Source organism: Lithobates pipiens, unplaced genomic scaffold, assembly GCF_037356315.1.
Source record: "Lithobates pipiens isolate NorthernLeopardFrog02 unplaced genomic scaffold, aLitPip1_a1.2 Scaffold_19, whole genome shotgun sequence".
In the NCBI taxonomy this organism is placed as follows: domain Eukaryota; kingdom Metazoa; phylum Chordata; class Amphibia; order Anura; family Ranidae; genus Lithobates; species Lithobates pipiens.
In genome coordinates, this window is record NW_027507764.1 from 241,466,707 (window position 1) to 241,489,146 (window position 22,440).

Here is a 22,440-nt window from a genome sequence, read left to right on the forward strand (position 1 = left end):
TTATTATGACCTAGAGCCTGACCAAGCAAAAGACTATGTGGTGCTAAAAACAGAAATATTGGCACGGCTGGGTGTCACCCTGGCCGTCCGGGCTCAGCGTGTGCATAATTGGACTTTTCAGGTTGGAAAACCCCCCAGGTCTCAAATGTATGATCTCATTCACCTGAGCAGGAAGTGGCTGCAGCCAGAGACTTTGACCGCACCAAACATTGTGGAACGTGTGGTTATGGATCGTTTCCTGAGAGCTCTTCCTACTGCCATCCAAAAATGGATAAGCCATGGAGACCCAGAAAATGCAGATAAACTTGTGGATCTGGTTGAGAGGTTCTTGGCTACAGAGAACCTGACCACCTCTTCCAGGGACTCACGGACTTCCCACCCTAAGACCAGATCATCCCCAGTGGCGGGTAAGATGACTCCAAGGGGTGAGGGTGGAGAGAGTGAGAGGGTGGGAGTTCTACTTAAGGTCTGGCGGGAGCAGCCCAGGAAGCCCATGCTGCAAGAGACAGCGAAAAAGATTATTTGCTACCGCTGCCGGCAAGAGGGACATATTGCAGCCAATTGCCCCGTTGTGGATGAGCCTATGCAATGTGACTTTATAAGGGAGAGACGTCAGTCGCTGTTTGCGACAGTTGCATGCACTGCCATTCGGGGACCTGATAAACATTTATGTAAAATGTGTATTAATGGTAGAAATGTTGATGTGTTGCTGGATTCAGGTAGCCTGGTTTAGCAGTGAAGTGGGCTCTAGATTCCCTTCGGTACTATCTGCTAGGTAGGCACTTTTACCTGGTGACTGATCACGCTCCTTTCAAGTGGATGGCTCAGAACAAGGAGACCAATAGAAGGGTAAATGGGTGGTTCCTGGCCCTACAAGAATTTAACTTTACAGTTAAGCATCGCCCTGGTGTTAAAATGGGGAATGGGGAATGTGGATGCTTTGTCTCGGATACATGCGTGTCTGACTGCTTGTGTTACAACCCCAAGGTTGAAACAAGAGGGGGGGGGTATGTGGCAGCACGCAGGTAAAGTCACCTGGTTGTATCCAGGATGGGAAATGTGTGCCCTAGATTCAGGCTTTATGCAGACTTTTACAATTAGAGGGGAAGAGTTAATGAGCCCAGCTGAAGTAAGTGGGCTCATTAAGACCTCTACAAAAAACCCCAGCATGCTTAGGGAGATGCTCCATCCTGGAACCAGTTTTGTGTTGTATAGACTGGGGAGTGTGATATCTGTTCTGTGCGGTGAGTTAACGCCTGTGTGGCAAACCTCTACAACAGAGACAGGGACTGGTGCAGCACAAGGCTGCACTCAGTTGTTAGACAGGGAATCTAATTGTGTAATTAGAGGTCAAGCTGACCAGGATTTATTTTCATGTTTTATTTTTGTTTGGCTGTTATATGCATCACTGCCTGTAGCATAAATAAACCGCATCTTTTGTTTTTTGCACCTACAACGCTGTCTGCTGTGCCTGATTTTGTGTTGTGAACCCACCCAGGGGGTCACACACATCCGCTGCCGAGCTAACCCCTCACAATATTTATATATATATATATATATATATATATATATATATATATATATATATATATATATATATATATATATATATATATATATATATATATATATATATATATATATATATATATATACACACACACACACACATATACACACATACAGTGACTACAAGTAGTATTCAACCCCCTGCCGATTTAGCAGGTTTGATAAGATGCAAATAAGTTAGAGCCTTCAAACTTTAAACAAGAGCAGGATTTATTAACAGATGCATAAATCTTACAAACCAAAAATTTATGTTGCTCAGTTAAATTTTAATAAATTTATACATAAAAGTGTGGGTCAATTATTATTCAACCCCAGGGTTTAATATTTTGTGGAATAACCCTTGTTTGCAATTACAGCTAATAATCGTCTTTTATAAGACCTGATCAGGCCGGCACAGGTCTCTGGAGTTATCTTGGCCCACTCCTCCATGCAGATCTTCTCCAAGTTATCTAGGTTCTTTGGGTGTGTCATGTGGACTTTAATCTTGAGCTCCTTCCACAAGTTTTCAATTGGGTTAAGGTCAGGAGACTGACTAGGCCACTGCAACACCTTGATTTTTTTCCCTCTTGAACCAGGCCTTGGTTTTCTTGGCTGTGTGCTTTGGGTCGTTGTCTTGTTGGAAGATGAAATGACGACCCATCTTAAGGTCCTTGATGGAGGAGTGGAGGTTCTTGGCCAAAATCTCCAGGTAGGCCGTGCTATCCATCTTCCCATGGATGCGGACCAGATGGCCAGGCCCCTTGGCTGAGAAGCAGCCCCACAGCATGATGCTGCCACCACCATGCTTGACTGTAGGGATGGTATTCTTTGGGTCGTATGCAGTGCCATCTAGTCTCCAAACGTCACGTGTGTGGTTGGCACCAAAGATCTCGATCTTGGTCTCATCAGACCAGAGAACCTTGAACCAGTCTGTCTCAGAGTCCTCCAAGTGATCATGAGCAAACTGTAGACGAGCCTTGACATGACGCTGTCAATATCGAGGTAAGGAGGCCGAGATGCTGAGAGGGCTCCCCTTGCGGCCGAGTGCAGTACAACCCTGAAGGTGACACAGGGATGCAGTGCCCACAGTAGCACAGGTTGCCGGGTAGCAGCAGGTGGAAAGCTGAGTAGACAGTCTCTGGAGGCAACTGTGCAAGGAAGTCCAAGGCAGGGTCAGGGTCAAGCCGAAGGTCAAACACGGGAGATCAATCCGGAGGTGAGAGCAATGGATCCTGAGCTGGAGACCAGGAAACGGGAGCCAAGCCAAGCCGAGGTCGGGTGCCAGGAGCAGACAAGGAGTATCAGGGACAAGCCAGAAGTCGGAGCCAGGAGAGTAGCAGAAGCAGGTCAAACAAGCCGGGTCGGTAAACAGGAGATCAGACAGCAGAGATAACAGGCACAGGTACTCAGGAGAAGCTGACGATAAACCAGCAATGCGGCACTGTCAGGTGAACGTTTAAATAGGCACGGCGCTGGGGTTACGTCGTGAGCGCGCCCTCGCGTTCGTACGCCTACGACGTGTAACGTTATGCGTTCGTCCTACCCCGCGTACTCGCACTTGAACAGAAGCTACATCAGGCGTTCGTCTGGGAATCACATTGCGTCTTCGTGAGCGCTGACGCGCGTTAACACGATCGTATGTTCCGAGGTAGCGCCTATTTCCCTGACAGACGCTTTGAAAGTAAAGGTACCTTACGGGCTCGTCTGGAACGGAGACCATTGCGGTGGAGTACGTTACTTATGGTATTGACTGAAACCAATGTCCCCACTGCCATGAGATCTTCCCGGAGCTCCTTCCTTGTTGTCCTTGGGTTAGCCTTGACTCTTCGGACAAGCCTGGCCTCGGCACGGGAGGAAACTTTCAAAGGCTGTCCAGCCCGTAGAAGGCTAACAGTAGTTCCATAAGCCTTCCACTTCCGGATGATGCTCCCAACAGTGGAGACAGGTAGGCCCAACTCCTTGGAAAGGGTTTTGTACCCCTTGCCAGCCTTGTGACCCTCCACGATCTTGTCTCTGATGGCCTTGGAATGCTCCTTTGTCTTTCCCATGTTGACCATGTATGAGTGCTGTTCACAAGTTTGGGGAGGGTCTTAGATAGTCAGAAAAGGCTGGAAAAACAGATAATTAATCCAAACATGTGAAGCTCATTGTTCTTTGTGCCTGAACTACTTCTTAATACTTTAGGGGAACCAAACAGAATTCTGTTGAATTGAGGGGTTGAATAATAATTGACCCTCTGAATAAACTTTTCACTATTTAAAAAAAAAATTAAACAAGGAAATAACATTCTTTTTTGCTGCAGTGCATTTCACACTTCCAGGCTGATCTACAGTCCAAATGTCACAATGCCAAGTTAATTCCGAATGTGTAAACCTGCTAAATCTGCAGGGGGTTGAATACTACTTGTAGGCACTGTATACACACACACACACACACACACACACACACACACACACACACACACACTTTTTTTTTACTCACCTCTAAATACTTGTTGCTAGGGGTCCCTCGTAGTCTGCCTTCTTTCTTGCCAGGCTGGTGACATCACTTCCCCTCGCGCCGCACAGTCATCTAGGACCTGTCACGTGTCCCAGATGACTGTGTGGCGTATCACGGTGCCCTGCGCCGCTCGCGCATGCGCAGTGGGCGCCCGGCTGTGGAGCCACAGCCGGGTGCCCACAGTAAGAATGACGGTGCCGTGAGCGGAGAGCGAGGGGAGGGCTTCTTCCCCCGCATCGCTGAATCCTGGGACAGATAAGTGTCCGATTATTAAAAGTAAGCAGCTGCAGTATTTTAGCTGCCGACTTTAAAAAAAAATTTTTTTTTTTGTTTTAGGGGGCCCCCCACTTTAAGGCAAGTTTCTGATCCACTCCTGCAAAAACAGCAGGATTCTGGAAACTGAATAAGTGCGCGGACAGCACCCCATCTCCTCACACATGGAGATGTAGACCTTCCATGTACGATGATAAAATCTTCCTAGAAGGACTTCCATGCCCTTAACATAGTGGAGATTACTGAACCTTGGTCCCTTAGCACCTGGCTTTCAACAGTCATGCCGTTAAAGCCAGCGAAGGTAAAGCAGGATGAAGTATTGGACCTTGCGACAGAAGGTCCGCTCACATCGGCAGCTGCCAAGGAACATTCGCCACCATTCATACTATGTCATCGTACCACGGATGCCTAGGCCAATCTGGGGCAATCAGAATCACAGGAATCCCCTCAGCCTCCACTCTGCGAAGCAGACGGGGCAGAAGTTTGAGTGGGGGGTTGGCATAAATCAACCAATAATGCCCCCAATGAGCCACCAACGTGTCTGCCGCATCCACCCAGGGTTCTTTTTACCTGGCCGCAAACCTCTGTACCTTCCGATTGCGACGAGAGGCCAGGAGATCCACATCTGGTGTGCCCCACCTTAGGCAAAGGAGCCAGAATACATCCGGATGCAGCGATCATTCCCCCTGATCCAGCATCTGACGACTTAGGTAGTCTGCTTGCCAGTTTTCTATGCTCGGACTGTACATGGCCGACAGGGCCGGCACGAGCCACTCTGCCCACCGCAAGATGCGAGTTACCTCCAGTGCTGCAGCCGAGCTCCTTGTTCCTCCTTGATGATTGACATACACCGCTGCCGTGGCATTGTCCGACTGGAGCCTTACCAGACATCCATGCAGCCTCTTTGACCATGTGGAGAGGCACCACCTGATCGCCTGTAGTACCAGCACATTGATCGTTAGGCGGGACACTTTCTACATCCAGCGACCCTGGGCTGACTGTACACCCCAAAACGGGCAGGCCGGCGTCCATTGTGTTCATCATCCAATGAAGAGGAAGGAACAACTCCCCAGACTGAAGGGCCAGAGACCTCAGCCACCAGAGCAGGGAATCCCCGATTAGCTGTCTCACGCAAATTTGATAATCCAGGGACAAAGGAGATTTGTCCTATTTGGACAGGATCTCTGTCCGCAAGACTCGAGTGTGGAATTGAGCATACGGTACCGCCTTGAAAGTGGCTACCATGAGACCCAGGACTTGCATGCAAAAAATGCAGCAACGGCCACCTGCGGGACACCAACAACTTCACCGCAGCTTGAAGAGTCTGCAGCTTGTCCGAAGGGAGAAAGACTTTCACCTCTGAGGAGTCCAGAAGCAAGCCCAGATACTCCAGGAGTTGAGTCAGCACCACTGAAGGTTCAGTACCCAGCCAAACTCCCTTAGAGTTTGTATGGCGATTGCCACATTCTCCCTTAATTCCGAGGCAGAAGCTGCTCTCAGGAGGTCATCCAGGTAACCCACGATTGCAATCCCTTTCTGCCTTAGCAAAGCCAGAATTGGGGATAGCACGCTGGTGAAGACCCTCGGTGCCAACGCCAGGCCAAAAAGGAGAGCAACAAATTGGTAGTGCTCACTCCCAACCGCAAATAGCAGAAACCTCTGAACTTGATGCACATGGGGACATGCAAGTACGTGTCCTTGATGTGCAGGGAAGCCAGAAAATCCCCCATGGAGTGCAGCGACCACTGAGCGAACCGATTCCATCCTGAACCTTTGTACTTTCACAAAGCTGTTGAGGGCTTTGAGATCCAGGACCGGATGGACCCCTTCCTTTTTTGGGACTACAAACAGATTGGAGTAGAATCCCCGAAACCTTTCCAGCGTTGGTACAGGCACAGTCACCCCACGCAGCAGCAGGTCCTGTACTGCCCCGAACAGGGCTTCCCGATGAGCCGGAAGATGACGGTTGGAGGGAAAAAAATCTGTTTGGAGGACAAGAACGAACTCTATCTTGTATCCTGATGAAACCAGTTCGCAGACCCACTGGTCGTAAAATAGGGGAGATCTACCGAGCTGCAAACTCCCAAAACCCCCCGCCCGATATTTATCTGCGCCCACAGATTTGCTCGCAGGCTTGTTCGGCTTGCGAAACCAGGGACGCCTTTGTTCCTCAGCAGGCACCTTGTTGGACTGGGAACACTTACCTGCTGACCCAGGCGAACAAAAAAAAAAAAACAGCTTTCCGAGCGCAAAAGGAGGGCCCTTGCCTACAGCATGGCTCCTTACCTTTCCTAGGCTGTGGGAGAAACGTACTCTTACCTCCAGTAACAGTCTGAATAATGTCATCCAGCAAGGCTCCAAATAGCCTCTCTCCTTGGAAGGGCAAATCCATCAGTGCCTTCTTAGATGCCTGGTCAGCAGACCAGTATTTCAGACAAATCAAGTGACGTCGCACTACTGTTGATACTGAGGCTCTGGAGAGCCAGGGGGGCCATATCTAAGGCCGCATCACAGACATGCTCAAGGCCCTGCACCAACTGGTCTGCCAGATCCACGCAGACTGGGGAAGCCTGTTGCTTCTCCAACTCACGGTGCAACAACTTAGCCCATTCAGTAAGCGTCTGGGACACCAGGGCCGTGGCTAACACTGGCCGTAATGTTGACCCCACCACCGTAAACAGACCGGGCACTACCTCGGCCCTCCTGTCGGTAGGGTCCTTGAAAGCAGGGGTCCCTTCCACCGGAATCACGATTACCTTATTTAACCTTGATACGGGGGGGGGGGGGGGTCAAATTGGAGGAAACTGTCAATTTCTTCAGGAAACTCTCCTCAAAAGGGGTAACACACCGCTATCCATCTCGGGACTGAAAAGGCCCGCTGCAGTCTTCCCCACTTCTTGTAAATAAACTTATCAAAATAAGTTGGCTAAAGAAACACCTTAGCTGTGAGGGCCGGCTTGTGGGACCCGAAAGGGACCGAAACTTCTGTAGATGCCCCTGTCGTATCATTCATCTTTAGGGTATCCCTCAACATGGTGATAAGTTCTCCTACGTGCACTTTTTACTGCGCTGATCCAGACACGGAGTCATTCTTATTGTCCGAACGGTCCTGGTCCGCATCCTCTGACATGTCAGAACAGGGGCTGCATGCCACAGCAGGAACCGTGTCTGAATCAGAGCTTTCCCTAGAAGATGGTGGGGGGAGGGGGCTTTTTTTACCCCCCTTGCGCCCGCACACCACTTCCACCCTGGCAACAAAGGCCTCCAGGTACGCAAACAGAGCGTCCATAGGCACCGCAGGTGAAGAGGAACCGGTTGTCATAACAGATGTCTGGTGAAGAAGTGCCAGCTTCTGAAGCCATGCTGACCCACACTCGCCTGTCACCACTTAGGGACCTATGGCAAGTCACAGAAAACATCCACCCTACTAGCTGCCACAGACTGAGGGGGCCCCCCGCAGGACTCACCACCCTGACCCAGGTACCATGCTGTGCTGCTGCTCTCCGCTCTCCCTCGTGTCAACCACGAGGTGTTCTGTGTAAAAAGCATGCTGTTCTAGAAGGAAACAAGCACCCAGCGCTAGAGGCAAAACAAGCTGAGGCTACTAGAAAGTGGCTGTCGGCTGCCTCAAAAAACGTCTGAGGGCACCAGGAAAATGGCCACCGGACCTCCAGAAAATGGCCAAAAGGAAAAAAACTGACTGTGGCTACAGAAAAAATGGCCGCAGTCCCCGCAGCGGCCTCCCCATATGGCATACACACCAAAGCACCCCACCATGGACCAGAAACAGGAAAGAGGACGAGCGGAACCCCAACACCCAGCTCAGCCCCCTGCCAGGACCCGGAGGACCCCCGGCCAGGTACGTGCGCTGTACCCCCCATGTGCCAAGTCACACAGCGGCCCACAGCATGGGGAGGAGGGAAGGGAGCGAGAGAGACCCCCTTGTCTACCTCCCAGGGAATGCTCAGCTGCTCCATCCTGCTGAAACAAGTGGAACCATACTTAACCCTCCTGTAGGGACTGCTGGACGCATTCCAAGGACAGACCCATCACACAAGCAGTACGGGATGGCTGTTGGCCACAGCACACTGACACGGACAGCAGTAGCCCGGTCATGTGTGTGCCCCGGAGCATATAGCTCACCGGCCGCCCCTGGATCAGACGGGGCATGTCGTGGCCGACCCAGCGCGTAGCTAAGGTCTGCTCACGCTCGATGGCCAGGCTGGGGAGACTACCAGGATCTATATTATCCAGCCTGTCACCCAGCCCTGCTGTTGATTGTAGATCACAGGAATCAAAAATGCAGAAAAAAAAAAAAAAAAAAAAAAAAAAAAGATTCCCAGGACCCAGGTCCTTCTACACTAGGCAGAAAAAAAATGGAGCTGCTGGATGCAGTGTGAGGGGTTAAAGCCAGTAGGACCGCCCACTGGGCAGTACTGTGCAGTTTTGCTGGGTTTTTTTATTCTTTTTTTTTTGTTTTTTAACATGTTCTGCCTAGTCCTCTCCTAAAAGGGTGATATTACCCAAGGTCAAGATGAAGATGCTGTGTCCATCAATGAACAAAAGAGAAAACATCCCCACAGCATGTTTCACTGTGGGGATGATGTTCTTTGGGTGATGTGTTGGTTTTGCGCAGGACATAACGTTTTCTTTGGCCAAAAAGTTAAATTTTAGTCTCATCAGACCAGAGCACCTACCTCCATACATTTTGGGAGTATCCCACATGCCTTTTCACAAACTCAAAACATGCCGTTTTGTTTTTTTGCTGAAAGTAATGGCTTTTTTTCTGGTCACTCTGCCATAAAGCCCAACTCTATGGAACGTAAGGCTTATTGTCATCCTCTGTACAGATACTCCAGTCTCTGCTGTGCTATTGTGCAGCTTCTCAGGGATTACCCTAGGTCTCTGTACTGCCTCTCCGATTAATGCCCTCCTTTGCCCAGTCCGTGAGTTTTGGTGATGCGACCGACTCTTGGCAGGTTTGCTGCTGTGCCATTCTTTCCATTTGGTTACGATAGATTTGGTGGTGCTCCTAGGCATCAAAGATTTGGATATTTATTTTATAACCTAACCCTGACTTACTTCTCAACAACATTGTCCCTTACTTGTTTTGAGAGCTCCTTGGTCTTCATGGCAGTGTTTGGTTAGTGGTGCCTGTTGCTTAGGTGATGCAGCCTCTGGGGCCTTTCAAAAAGGTATGTTTATATGTAATGACAGATCAGGTGACACTTAGCTTGCACACAGGTGGACATCATTACACTAATTATGTGACTTCGGAAGGTAATTGGTTGCACAAGAGCCGTTTATGGGCTTCATAACAGAGGGGGTGAATATGCCAATTTTTTTTTTATTTCTGAAAAATAGTTATGTATATATTTTATTATAATTTTACTTCACCAACTTAGACTATTGTGTTCTGATCTATCACATATAATTCAGATTAAAAAAACATTGAACTAAAGGCTGTAATGTAACAAAATAGGTAAAAAGCTGGGAGGGGGGGGGGGGGGGGTGAAAACATTTGCAATGCACTATACTTACAATTACACATGACACATTCTTTTACACCTTTTGAGTATGGGGATTTCACATTTGATACTTTTTTGCTGCCTACATGCACAGAGAGGCCTAAAATTCAAGGACCATAAATAATGCATCTGATTTCCTGATTATTTATCGCATTTCTTCAGGCCTTGAAGTGCCAGGAGGGGAGAAACTGCCACAAAGTTACCACATTTTGCAAAGTAGACGCTCCAACAGATTTCATTAGAGGCATTTTAGACATTTGCTGAATGTGCGTGGACTGGTTTTATTTGCTTTTAATGTATTTTAATAAAAACAAACAATCATGCAATGTTTTCCTCTTATCCTTTTTGAGATCTAGATATTCACAAAGTAAAAAGTAACAGTACAGCGCAAATAAACATAAAAAAATCAATGAAATCAATCCATCAATATAGTGCATATACAAATACATATGCACTATATTAATGGATTGATTTCATTGATTTTTTATGTTTATTTGCGCTGTACTGTTACTTTTTACTTTGTAATGTGGGATTTGGTATTTTGACCTATAGTATTCTAGCTGCATTAATTTTTTTCACCATTTTATTTTACATTTATTTTATTGTGTTCAGCGCTGATTGATTTTTTGTTTAAAATATTCACAAACAAGTATGGCCCATAAATCTGAGTCTTGGTTTCTGGTGAGTTCTGAGAAACAAGGAAGGATTCTTTTTGGAATCAAATCCTTTTTATTATTTTATATGAAAACATTGACACAATACAGACAAAACCACAAAAATAGAAATCAAACCAAACCCCAAAAAAATTTAAAACATTTCCCTGAACTAAGCCCCGACACAGAGCCAAAGCAGCCGCAACAGAGATATGTGAACCAGCTCCATAGAGAACCGGTCACAATCTGTCATGCGAATTGGATGCGGGGAAACCCACATTTAATTTGCATAGGTGTGAACCCAGCCTGAAGGTTACACCTTTGATGCGATTTAAGATTGCACTGAATTTTACATAGCACTGCATTGACTGCATTGGTGTATGCACAGCTCTCGGCAAAGGACTTTTGCACAAAGATTTTTTTCTATCACAGAATGGTTTCTATTCAAACATTCCTATAATATTATATATATTACATATACACACACACACAGTATGTATAGAAGATGATTTAACCTCCCTGGAGGTATGATTATTTCAGATTTTAGGTGCTAAAAGCGGTACAATTATTTTGCATGAAAATTTGGTGTTTTATATTGTAATTCTTAGGAATAACTCACTTAAATCTGTCCAAACCAGAGTCTAGCAGACATCCCGGGTATGATAAAGTTTGAAAAATTAAATCATAAATTATAATATAATAAATAACTATAATTATACCAAATAATATAATAATGAAAATTATTCAATAATGTAATCAAATCAAAAACACAGAAATGTGCTCAGTTGCAGAATTGTCACTGTCATTCCTTTTCAATATTTGATGACGGATCTCCCCACAAATTGCTATCGCTCAATTCTGCGAGTAATTCCAATTTATTATCGCTGTTTTCTAGCTGGTCTAAAATAATTTTTGATGTAAAGGGACAGTTTTGGTTGCTATGGACAATCTCCAGTTTCCAGGCATAAACAACAGTTTTTATAATATAAAACTGCATGCAAGACACTGGGCAGACCACTAGGGACAAAGGGGATGTGAAATAATTACATACAGCAATGTAATCTGTAAGATTACATTATACTGTATGTATACTGTGTGTTTCCCTTTTTGAATTTGGCACCGATCTCCATCCCCGTGCGTCGCAGCGCTCGCAGGGAACGAAGATCGGCTCCGTGATGAATCGAGCGGAGGACGAGCCACTTGTACAGCGGGAGGACATCGCTGGATCCAGGGGAGAAGGCAAGTAAACCTCCTTCTGCATTCAGCGATGCGGCCCAGAGTCTGGCTCAGGGTTACCGCTTTTGGTGTAAAGCTTCCAACCCGAGCCAGACTCGGGAATACCGCCGGGGGGGTTAACAAGCCTTAAGAGCACAGACACCAACAGTCTTTATCGGCATATAACAGGCACTTTTTTCCCCCTTAAAAATCAGGGGAAAATCGTGGGTACGTGTTATACGCCAATCCCCGCTGTCTGAGGGGAAGAGGAGCGCCACCTTCATAGACTGAGCCAAGCTGAGTGTACTGTGTACTCCGCTAGGCTTGGCTCACAGTCACACCCAGTCCCGCCTCCTAGCATTTATGCCCCGCTATTGGACCGGTGCTGTGTCCATCATAGGAGCAGGTCCAAGGGACAGGACTGGGCAGGACTGCGAGAGGAGCCGAGTACACAGGACATTCGACTATATCTCGGCGGCAACATTTAAAAATGGCAGACTGCAGATGGACACTTGGGACAGGCTGGCTGCAGATGGACACTGATCATTCTGCAATGATGGGCAAGGCTGCATTGATGGGCATTTAAAATGTATGTTTTTTTCCTTAAACTTCCCTCCTAAACTTGGGGTGCGTGTTATACGCCGGCACATTTTATACACCAATACAGTAAGTATAGCACATTAGCTTAAGGGGATAGTGCACATTATACTGCTCACAGATAATTAGTGCTGTAATATTTTTATTAATTTTGTACTCTAAATATCGGGGGGCTATTTACTGATACAGCAGCTGGGGGTTGCAATTAAAAGGTATGGCGCAGACATAACATATATACAGTGCATCTTGAAAGTATTCACAGCACTTCACTTTCTCCACATTTTGTTATGTTACAGCCTTATTCCAAAATGGATTATTTTCCTCAAAATTTTACAAACAATACCCCACAGTGGCAATGTGAAATCGGTTATTTTGAATTCTTTGAAAATGTATAAAAAAAAGTGATATATATATATATATATATATATATATATATATATATATACACACACACACACACACACACACACACACACACACATATACATACACACACACGTATTCATAAGTATACACAGCCTTTACCACGACACTCAAACTTGAGCTCAGATGCATCCCATTTCCACTGATCATCCTTGATCATTTTCTACAACTTGATTAGAGTCCACCTGAGGTAAATACAGTTGATTGGACATGCTTGGGCGCCCACACCTATATAAGGCCCCACAGATAACAGTGGATGTTAGAGCACAAACCAAGCCATGAAGTCCAAGGAATTGTCTGTAGACCCCTGAGCTAGGATTGTATCAAGACACAAGATCTGAGGAAGGGTACAGAAACATTTCCACAGCATTGAAGGTCCCAATGAGCACAGTGGCCTCCATCATACGTAAATGGAAGAAGTTCGGAACTACCCAGACTCTTCCTTGAGCGGGCCGCTAGTCCAAACTGAGCAATCGGGGGAGAAGGGCCTTAGTCAGGGAGGTGACCAAGAACCTGATGGACACGCTGACAGAGCTCCAGCATGTCTCTGTGGAGAGAGGAGAACCTTCCAGAAGATAAACCATCTCTGCAGCACTCCAGCAATCAGGCCTGTAGAGTGGCCAGACAGAAGCCACTCCTCAGTAAAAAAGGTACACGACAGCCCCCCTGGAGTTTGCCCAAAGGCACCTGAAGGACTTTCAGACCATGAGAAACAATTCTCTGGTCTAATGAAACAATGATTGAACTCTTTGGCCTGAATGGTAAAGGGTCTTCTCTGCAGGAAACCAGGCACTGCTTATCTGACCAATTTCATCTTTACAGTGAAGCATGGTGGTGGCAGCATCATGCGGTGAGGATTTTTCAGTGCCAGGAACTGGGAGACTAGTCAGGATCGAGGGAAAGATGAATGCAGATAAGTAGAGAGGCATGCTTGAGGAAAACCTGCTCCAGACTCTGGACCTCAAACTGAGGTGAAGGTTCATCTTCCAACAGGACTATGACCCTAAGCACACAGCCAAGATAACAAAGGAGTGGCAAGGGGACAACTCTGTGAATGTCCTTAAGTGGCCCAGCCAGAGCCAAGACCTGAACCCAATTAAACATCTCTGGAGAGATCTGAAAATGGACGCACCGACGCTTCACATTCAACCTGATGGAGCTTGAGAGGTCCTGCAAAGAAGAGTGGGAGAAACTGACCCAAAAATAGGTGTGCCAAGCTTGTGCCATCATAGTCAAAAAGACCTGAAGCTGTAATTGGTGCCAAAGGTGCATCAACAAAGTACTGAGCAAAGGCTGTGAATACTTATGTACATGTGATTTTTTTTATTTTTAATAAATTTCAAAAGATTTCAAACAAACTTCTTTCATAATGTCATTATAGAGTTTTGTTTGTAGAATTTTGAGGAAAATAATGAATTTAATCCATTTTGGAATATGGCTGTAACATAACAAAATGTGGAAAAAGTGAAGCGCTGTGAATACTTTCCGGATGCACAGTACATCACAGCAGATGTATCTCGTAAAACTGGAGTTAGGTTTTAAGTGGAGCTGCTTGAGCAAAATTAGGAAGCAAAAAAGGTAGTTAAAGTTTTTACTAATCAAATGCTGAACCCGATATACAGTATGTGTGTGTATAATTCCAGACCTTACAATAATAAAATTACAGTGCGTCCCAGATAACAAGCAAGATGGGGGCAACAGGTCCCAAGCAAAAAATAGTTAAAGTACCACCAGCATAACAAAGTGACAGTTTATAATGACCATGCACGCAGATTACCTTCTTATGCAGGACTTCCTTCCTCGGTTGCAACTCCAACGCAGCATATATTTTTGCTATTGGGCGCAATCCATTGCTTTTTGGAATGAAGCGTAATGTGGATACCAGGGGATTTTTTTTCTTTTTTTGCATGCTCACTATGTCATCAGGTGACATTGAATGCAACTTTACATTTGTCAAATGTTTCCTTTTTGAAAAGAAAATAAACAGTTTAAAGTTATATTGGGTATACATAAACACACAAATACCATATCAATTTCAGATCACATAAAACCCATAATTTAAGATTTTCAAACTTGCTGCACCAACTGGTCCGCCAGCTCCACGCAGACCTAAATGCAATCATTACGGTGTCAGTCAAGTGGTTCCATACTGCTAAGCCAAATGCAATCTACTTAGAACTCCACGGCTTAATATATCCGAGTAGTGGTTTAAGACCCCATTAGTAGTATCGTATGACTAAATTATGGGTGATCTTTACTGAAGACTGATTCCCCCTTTCCGTTGTTCTTAAGGCTACATAAAATTCATTATCCCAAGCTCATGATGGGGATCAGACGATAGATACATTCCTTATTTTGAGAGTTCTTCCCCGGTTCATTCACTGGCTTTTCTATAGCCTTCTCTTCCAGACATGTTGATCTCGGAACATCTCCTACTTCTTCAATCACTTTTTCAAGGACGCCAGCATCATATCCTCTAGCTACAAATCTTTCATCCAATGCTTTAGCCTGCGCAAAATAGTTTTCATGTTCGGAACAATTTCTTCGCACCCTCATAATTTGACCCTTAGGTATATTTTTCAGCCACTGTGGGTGATGACCACTTGATATAGGCAATTAACTATTGTAGGGCTGCAACTAACGATTATTTTCATAATCGATTAGTTGAACGATTATGGTTTCGATTAATAACCTTAAAAAAAAAAGTGTGGTGTATAATTTAGTTAATATGTAAAGTTTTAAAAAAAAGGCAATTTATTCTTAAAATATCTCTATATGCAGTGGTAAATATAAATAGCTATATGGTTAGGGAGCAAAATATCTAATCCACTCTTAGAATAACAGACAGAAGAGATATACTGTATATATTAGAGGGGATATATACTGTATATACTATTAGAGATATACTGTATATACTATTAGAGGAGAGAGATACTGTATATACCATTAGAGGCGAGATACTGTATATACTATTAGAGGAGAGATACCGTATATACTATTAGAGGAGAGATACTGTATATACTATTAGGCGAGATATACTGTTTATACCATTAGGAGAGATATAGTGTTTATACTATTAGAGTGTATATACTATTAGAGGAGATATATACTTTTAAAGGGTCAATCTGGTAAATATCAGACTCATTAACTTTAACCCCATTTTGTTACTGGCCGATTAATCGATTATGAAAATAGTAATTGATTTCATAATCAATTAGTTGTCGATTAATCGATTAGTTGTTTCAGCCCTAAACTATTGCTATCTGTTTTCTTAAAATAAACCTTTATTTCCAATTCATCTTCCTTTCTATAAATATTAAACATCCAGGAAATGAATAGTTTCTTCGTGCCATTCAGAAGTCAACCTAATGTTCCGATCATTCATGTTCAGTCCCTTCACAAATTCCTCCAGATCACTTACAGTTCTAGCCCAAAAGAAGAGGTCATCTATGAACTACTTATAAAAAAATAAGCTCGGATGGTTGTTCATTAAATATAACCTAATTTTCCCACTCGGCCATGAATAAATTGGCTATGGTGTGTGCAAACTTTGCACCCATAGCAATTCCTCTGTTGTGAGTAGAACGGATCATTGTACCAAAAATAATGATGGTTTAGACAAAAGTCTAAAGCGTTGCTAAGGAATATTGTTTGGTTATGTGGGAGATCCTCCCTATTACTTAGGGCCCAATTCAATGCCAAAAGTGCGTCATCATGCTGAATGATTGAATATAGTGAGGATACATCAGCAGTGACCAACAAAAACGTGTTCCTTACCCTTAAGGTCTACACTTTGTAAATAATTTAAAAAAACTGTGTCCCATAGAGAAGATCTAGTTGGCCTTGCCGACAGGTTCACTGGATTCTTATGGATCTTGGGCAGAGTGTACAATGTAGGCACTCTACTGCTGGAAGGAACCAAATATTTATTTTCCTTATTTGTTAGAACACCTGAATTGGAGCCCATATCTATTAATATTTCCAATTGGTTTCTATACAGTTGAGTAGGATCTTTATCCAATTTTCTGTAAGTAACGGTATCCGATAACATGTTCAAAAACTGAACATAGTAGAAATCTTTAGAGAGTATCCACACTCCTCCTTTATCTTCTGGACATATGATATCTTTGCGTTTCTCCAACATTTCAATCCCTTCACTTATATGCCTTACATTTACTTCCTTTTTTGGTTTAAAGCTTCTAAATCCTGAGGGGGGCGTGACCGGAAGTCGACGGGAGCGGACGTGCTGTGCCAGAGCTCCGACACAGCCGCCGCTTCATCCACCGACATCGGGACGATCTGAGCGGGGAGAGAGCCCTGGACTCTCCCCGCTAGGTGCCGGAACCCTCCCGCACCATTCCGGGGGGTTGTGTTTTTTGCCGGCCGCTCGAGCCCCATCCAGGCTCACGGCCTAATCCTGTCCGCCGGACCGCCGCAGCCATCTTGGGGCCTACTACATCCCGGACCTCCGCGCTATCCAGGGTCTTCTACGGCGCTGACATCCCCTCACGGCCATCGGGGGTAGAGCCAACTAGCGGAGGTGGACTGAAACGCCTCCGGAGGATCCGACCACGCTGAGGCCTACTGCGGAGCCCCTTCCACGCGAGGCCGGCCGCCATCTTTAGGCCTCGGGCCTACACAACCCACCCACCCAGCTGAGGTGCTGGCAGCTGTTGCTGTGGAGGTCTGCAACCATCCTCACCCCCCATCTGCCGGAGGTCCCTGGTAGATACCGAACTGCTCTCCTCCTCCACTGTGATTGACCTCCATCTGGACTCACCGATACGCAGCGCAGTGTTCCTGCTACCTCAACAGGTACCTTTTCTGCAATTACCCCCCTTCATCCCCATCTGTGCCCCTGCTTCCCCCCCTGGGCTGACTGTTTTGCCCCCACCCCCCCGGATCTCCCTGCATCTCCCCTGCCCCCCCCCCCCTTCAACTCCTGTGCCCACTTGTCCAGGCCTATTGACTGCCAGACCATGTGAGAACCCCTCTACCATGACAGCCATGTAATTTTGGGGCCATGCCCCCACCCCCGCCTTCCTGAGGCTCCTTCTCAGCGTTTTGCAGCTTTACTACCTCTGGGAGTCACATCCTCACCCACTCAGCCCAGCCGTGCACCCCATGGGGAAGATAGGAGACCAAAGAAAGTCCTACGCTTCTGTACTTCTCCCCCAAACTTCATCCACCATGGACCGTTATCTACAAAAATCCAACCCCTCCTCCCAACCGGAGGGAGACCCCGCATCCGACCCTCAAATTCACCGTGAACCAGATTTCAACTACCCGGACGCTCCTTCACCCACCCTAGACCAGGGATCCCCCACTTTGCTGACGGCAGATGTCCTAGACGCTAAGCTCCAATCCCTGCTCAAAGCTATCACTCACTCCATAACTCAGGAAATTGGGAAACTTGCCAAGGAGCTGAGGGGTGAGATTAACCAACTAGGCGGCCGAACAGACACCCTAGAGACTAAATTTGATGAATTGGTCCAATATGTTCAAGTGTTAGAGGAAGATAACGCCGCTGTTAAACACTCCGTTTCTCAACTTCAAACGCAACAAGAAGATCTCGAGAATCGTGAACGTAGGCAGAACCTGCGGATCAGAGGCATCCCCGAAGTAGTGGAGGACAGGGATCTCCGCTCCTATCTTCTAAGCTTGTTTAACATGGTGGCCCCCCAAGTTCCAGATATTGATTGGCGATTAGACAGGGCCCATAGATCACTGGCGCCTAAACCCCCTGCAGGTGCAAACCCAAGGGACGTGGTGGTTCGGTTCCACTATTTTGACAGTAAGGAAGCACTTACACTCGCCACCCGTAATCAATCTAAGCTGGACTTTAAAGGTGCCAAAATTCTAATATTTAATGATCTCTCGCCAATTACCTTGGCAAGACGACGGAACCTTCGTCCCTTGACGCTTCATCTCCAATCCCACAAAGTTCCATACAGATGGGGTTTTCCTTTCCGCCTCTCGGTGACCCGAGAAGGCACTCAATTCTCTCTTTGTGATCTACATGAAAGCGACGCCTTCCTGCGTAGTCTTGGCCTCCCTCCTCTTCCAGATGAAGAACCTGCTCCACTTCCCTCTACACCTCGGCCATCTGCACTTCCTGCCCGGATCTGGACCCCAGTTCGACCAAAGCCTTCTAGATCCAACCTCACCCCTCAACAGAGACCTTCCTTCAGACCCCCGACCTGAGGGACACTGCATTGGAACGAGACTGAGCTTATCTACCCCCCTAGATGGGGCCTTGCTGGATTTTCCATGGTGCAGTTTTCTGTCATTATACCATGGTAGATCCCCCACACTTATTCCCCGACGCCCACGGGGTGCACTGTTTATTGTTCAATGCTCTTTTTTCCAATGTTTGCAACTTTAATATATTGCCTTTTGACTGTTATATTATTATTCATCCTGTTGCTATGTTCACTTTTTGAAAATTGGCTGAATTTGTTTTTACAGTTATGGAAGGCGGGGGGTGGCCTATGGGCTCCTCCCCCCCCCCACATTAGGTGGTCCTCACGACCCCTGTTTTGGTCCCGGGCTCGGACCTGGGCTTCCTGGAGGTTGTTTTCCTCCAGGTTTCTCTTCGGATGTCATTTTTATTTTTGGTTTTTCTTTTTTTTTCTTTTTTGTGGCTGCGGCCCATGCAGTCTCCCCATAGGCTGCTTCTTTTTGACGTTTTTGGTTCTTGTCTACAGCTTTTTTTCGGTGATTCACATATCCTTGTGACACCGCTCACCTTTGCACGAGTTTCTCTTGGGAAGTTCTTTTTAGTCAGGCCTCGGTCTCCTTTGTTTTCCTTGGTGACCGACAACCACAATTTTCTAGATGTATGTCATTGTCGATATTATTGTCACACCACTATTTACCCAAATGTCAGGCTCTCTCTTTTTCTCTCCCTTTGTTTCTTTTTCTCCTCTTACCTCTACCTCCCTACTGCTTGGGACTCAACCTCCACTGACTGTTTTATGCTTTTTTCTATGCTCTTTCACCAATCTCCTTTGATATGTCGTTGAAATTTTTATTCTACTGGCTGCAAGACGGGCCATACCAGTCAGAAGGCTGTCACAGTCCCCGCCAACGCTCCCACAGATATTGCAAACTCTGGAACTGATCCGTAGGATGGAGTACCTTACCGCTGTTATTCATGATACTCTGCATAGGTTTTCCCGAGTCTGGGACTTATGGGACCATTCCCAGCTTAATCCGGGACTCCCTATAGCCCCCCCCTTAACGATTACCTGATGCTTTTCCTTACCCCCCCGCCAGTGTATGTCTTTCCCCGAGGATTCCTCAATCTGGTATAGGCTCCTCCCGGAAATGAGCATACCCCTGACCCAGTGGTTGGCTATGCTTTCCTTGCAGACACATAGCTATCTGGCCTACCCACCCATTGGACTCTTTCCTACACCTCCCCCTACTGACTCTTCCCCCCCGTCCCCCCCGTTAATGGATGCATTACTGCTTTAATTGTGCCTGTGACTTGATATTGCCTGACCATTAGATTACTTTTTTTTTGTGTTTATTTTCTGTTTACTTTTCTTTTCTTGCTCTTTGGCCTATGGTCTGTAACATTGTTGACACTGACAATTGTTTTGTTGTTATACTTCCCTTTGTATATTCTCTCTGAAAAATGTTCAATAAAAATACAATTGAAAAAAAATAAAAATAAATAAAAGCTTCTAAATCCTGTAGATTGAGCCCCTGGAATACCCCTATTTGGCGAGTTGGATTACTTGGAGGATTAAAGATTTATTTTTCAACCCGCTATTCACCACTTCATTTTTATAACACACTGGTGCCATCACTCTGGGGTTACTACAAAGGAAGTATTTTTTTTTTTTTATTGAGTTTTCTTATATACTTGTGGATGTCAATAAAGACATTAAATTTATTAATGGGCCTCTTTATTAGAGGTCGACCGATATGGGTTTTTCTCTGGCCGATGCCGATGCCGATATTTAGAAATCATGGCGGCCGATAGCCGATATATGATGCCGATTTTTTGGGGCCGATATGTTAGGCCGATTTTATTTTATTTATTTATTTTTAATCCCCCTTGATCTAACACACCTTTCCCACTGGGGCGTTTTTTAAGGCGCTTTTGGGCTAAAAATAGCGCCTGTAAAGTGCCTGCAAAATGGCTCCCCTGCAGTCTGTGTGAAAGACAGAGTGCTTTCACACTGAGGCGATGCGCTGGCAGGATCTTAAAAAAAAAAAGTCCTGCAAGCAGCACGTTTGGAGTGGTGTATACCGCTCCTCCACCACTCCTGCCCATTGATATGAATGGGCACCACTGCCGAAGCGCATGCAATGCGATTTGGCAGCGGTGCTTCATGGGCGCATTTAACCTCTTCCTTGGCCGCTAGCTGGGTTATATGTGCCCCACTAGCAGCCAAATAGCACCGCTAAAATGATGGTAAAGAGCCGCTAAAACTTGCGTTTTACCATCAACGTCTGCCCGCTCCAGTGTGAAAGCGGCCTTCATAAGTGATACAGAAAATTTCTTACACTAATCGGATTCCTCCCCCCCTCCGGCGCCACAATTGGCACCTTTCAGGGGGGAGGGGGGTGCAGTTACCTGGATAATCCAGGTAACTGCACCCACTTCCTGGCTAGCTCTCTGCGGAAAGGGGCGTACATTACGCCCCTTTCCGCAAGTGCCCGCCCCCTTCCGCAAGTGCCCCGCTGCCTGCTGGGAAACACACAGATCCCAGAGGCAGCGGGAACCGTCCTCATTGCGCAGCGCGTTTTGCGCATGCGCAGTAGGGAACCGGGAAATTAAGCCGAAAGGCTCCATTTCCTGATTCCCATACCCAAGATGGCAGCGGCGGCAGCACTCGAGTGTCGATCTAGAGATCGGCTTCGGGTGCCGACATCGCGGGCGCGCTGGACAGGTAAGTGTCACTATTTTAAAAGTCAGCAGCTGCAGTATTTGTAGCTGATGGCTTTAAAAAAAAAAAAAAAAAAAAAAAAAACGCGGAGTCCCGGCGGACTCCCGCTTTAAACATTTATTAAACAAAACAAACCTCCAATCAGTTTACTTGTATGTATGATCTAGATTTAAAAAAAAACAAAAAAACTATATATTAAATAAAAACGGGTAGTCAAAACTTTTGGACAAAAAAAAAAAAAAAAAAAAAAGGGCTAACTTTACTGTTTTTATTTTATTTTTATTTTTTAAATGGTGTATTTTTTTCCCCCAAAAAATGCATTTGAAAGACCTCTGTGCAAATGCCGTGTGACATAAAATATTGCAACAACCGCTATTTTATTCCCTAGGATCTCTGCTAAAAAAATATATATAATTTTTGGGGGGGTCTAAGTGATTTTCTGGCAGAAAATACAGGATTTTTACTTGTAAGCAACAAGTGTCAGAAAATATTTAGTCTTTAAATGGTTAAACTGAGAACTTCTACACACAGAGATGACTTCATTCATTCAGAAGTGTAAACATTGTATCATTTAGTTCTTTTCTTGGCAGTCTGCCCAGAGAGGAGGAAAGTGTTGCTATGACGACTCAGGCAACTCACACTGACTTCTTACAGAAGTCATTTCAAAGTCCCGCTGTAGAATCGGCTTTTTATCAACACAATCGGCCGATGCCGATTATTTAAAAAACGGCAAATATCGGCCGATATATCGGTCGACCTCTACTCTTTATGCCACATTTAAAACCCAAATTTAAAATATTC

At 45.7% G+C, this 22,440-nt stretch overlaps 1 protein-coding gene across 3 annotated transcripts in view; it reads right to left on the minus strand.

Annotated features, from left to right (window-relative positions):
• Positions 1 to 22,440, minus strand: part of TERT (telomerase reverse transcriptase) — a 381,041-nt gene that overhangs the window by 285,144 nt on the left and 73,457 nt on the right. For all 3 annotated transcript variants that reach the window (XM_077491847.1, XM_077491845.1, XM_077491846.1), the window contains exon 4: positions 14,514 to 14,700. In XM_077491847.1, the coding sequence (XP_077347973.1) occupies positions 14,514 to 14,700 (187 nt within the window). The remainder of the gene's footprint in view (positions 1 to 14,513; positions 14,701 to 22,440) is intronic.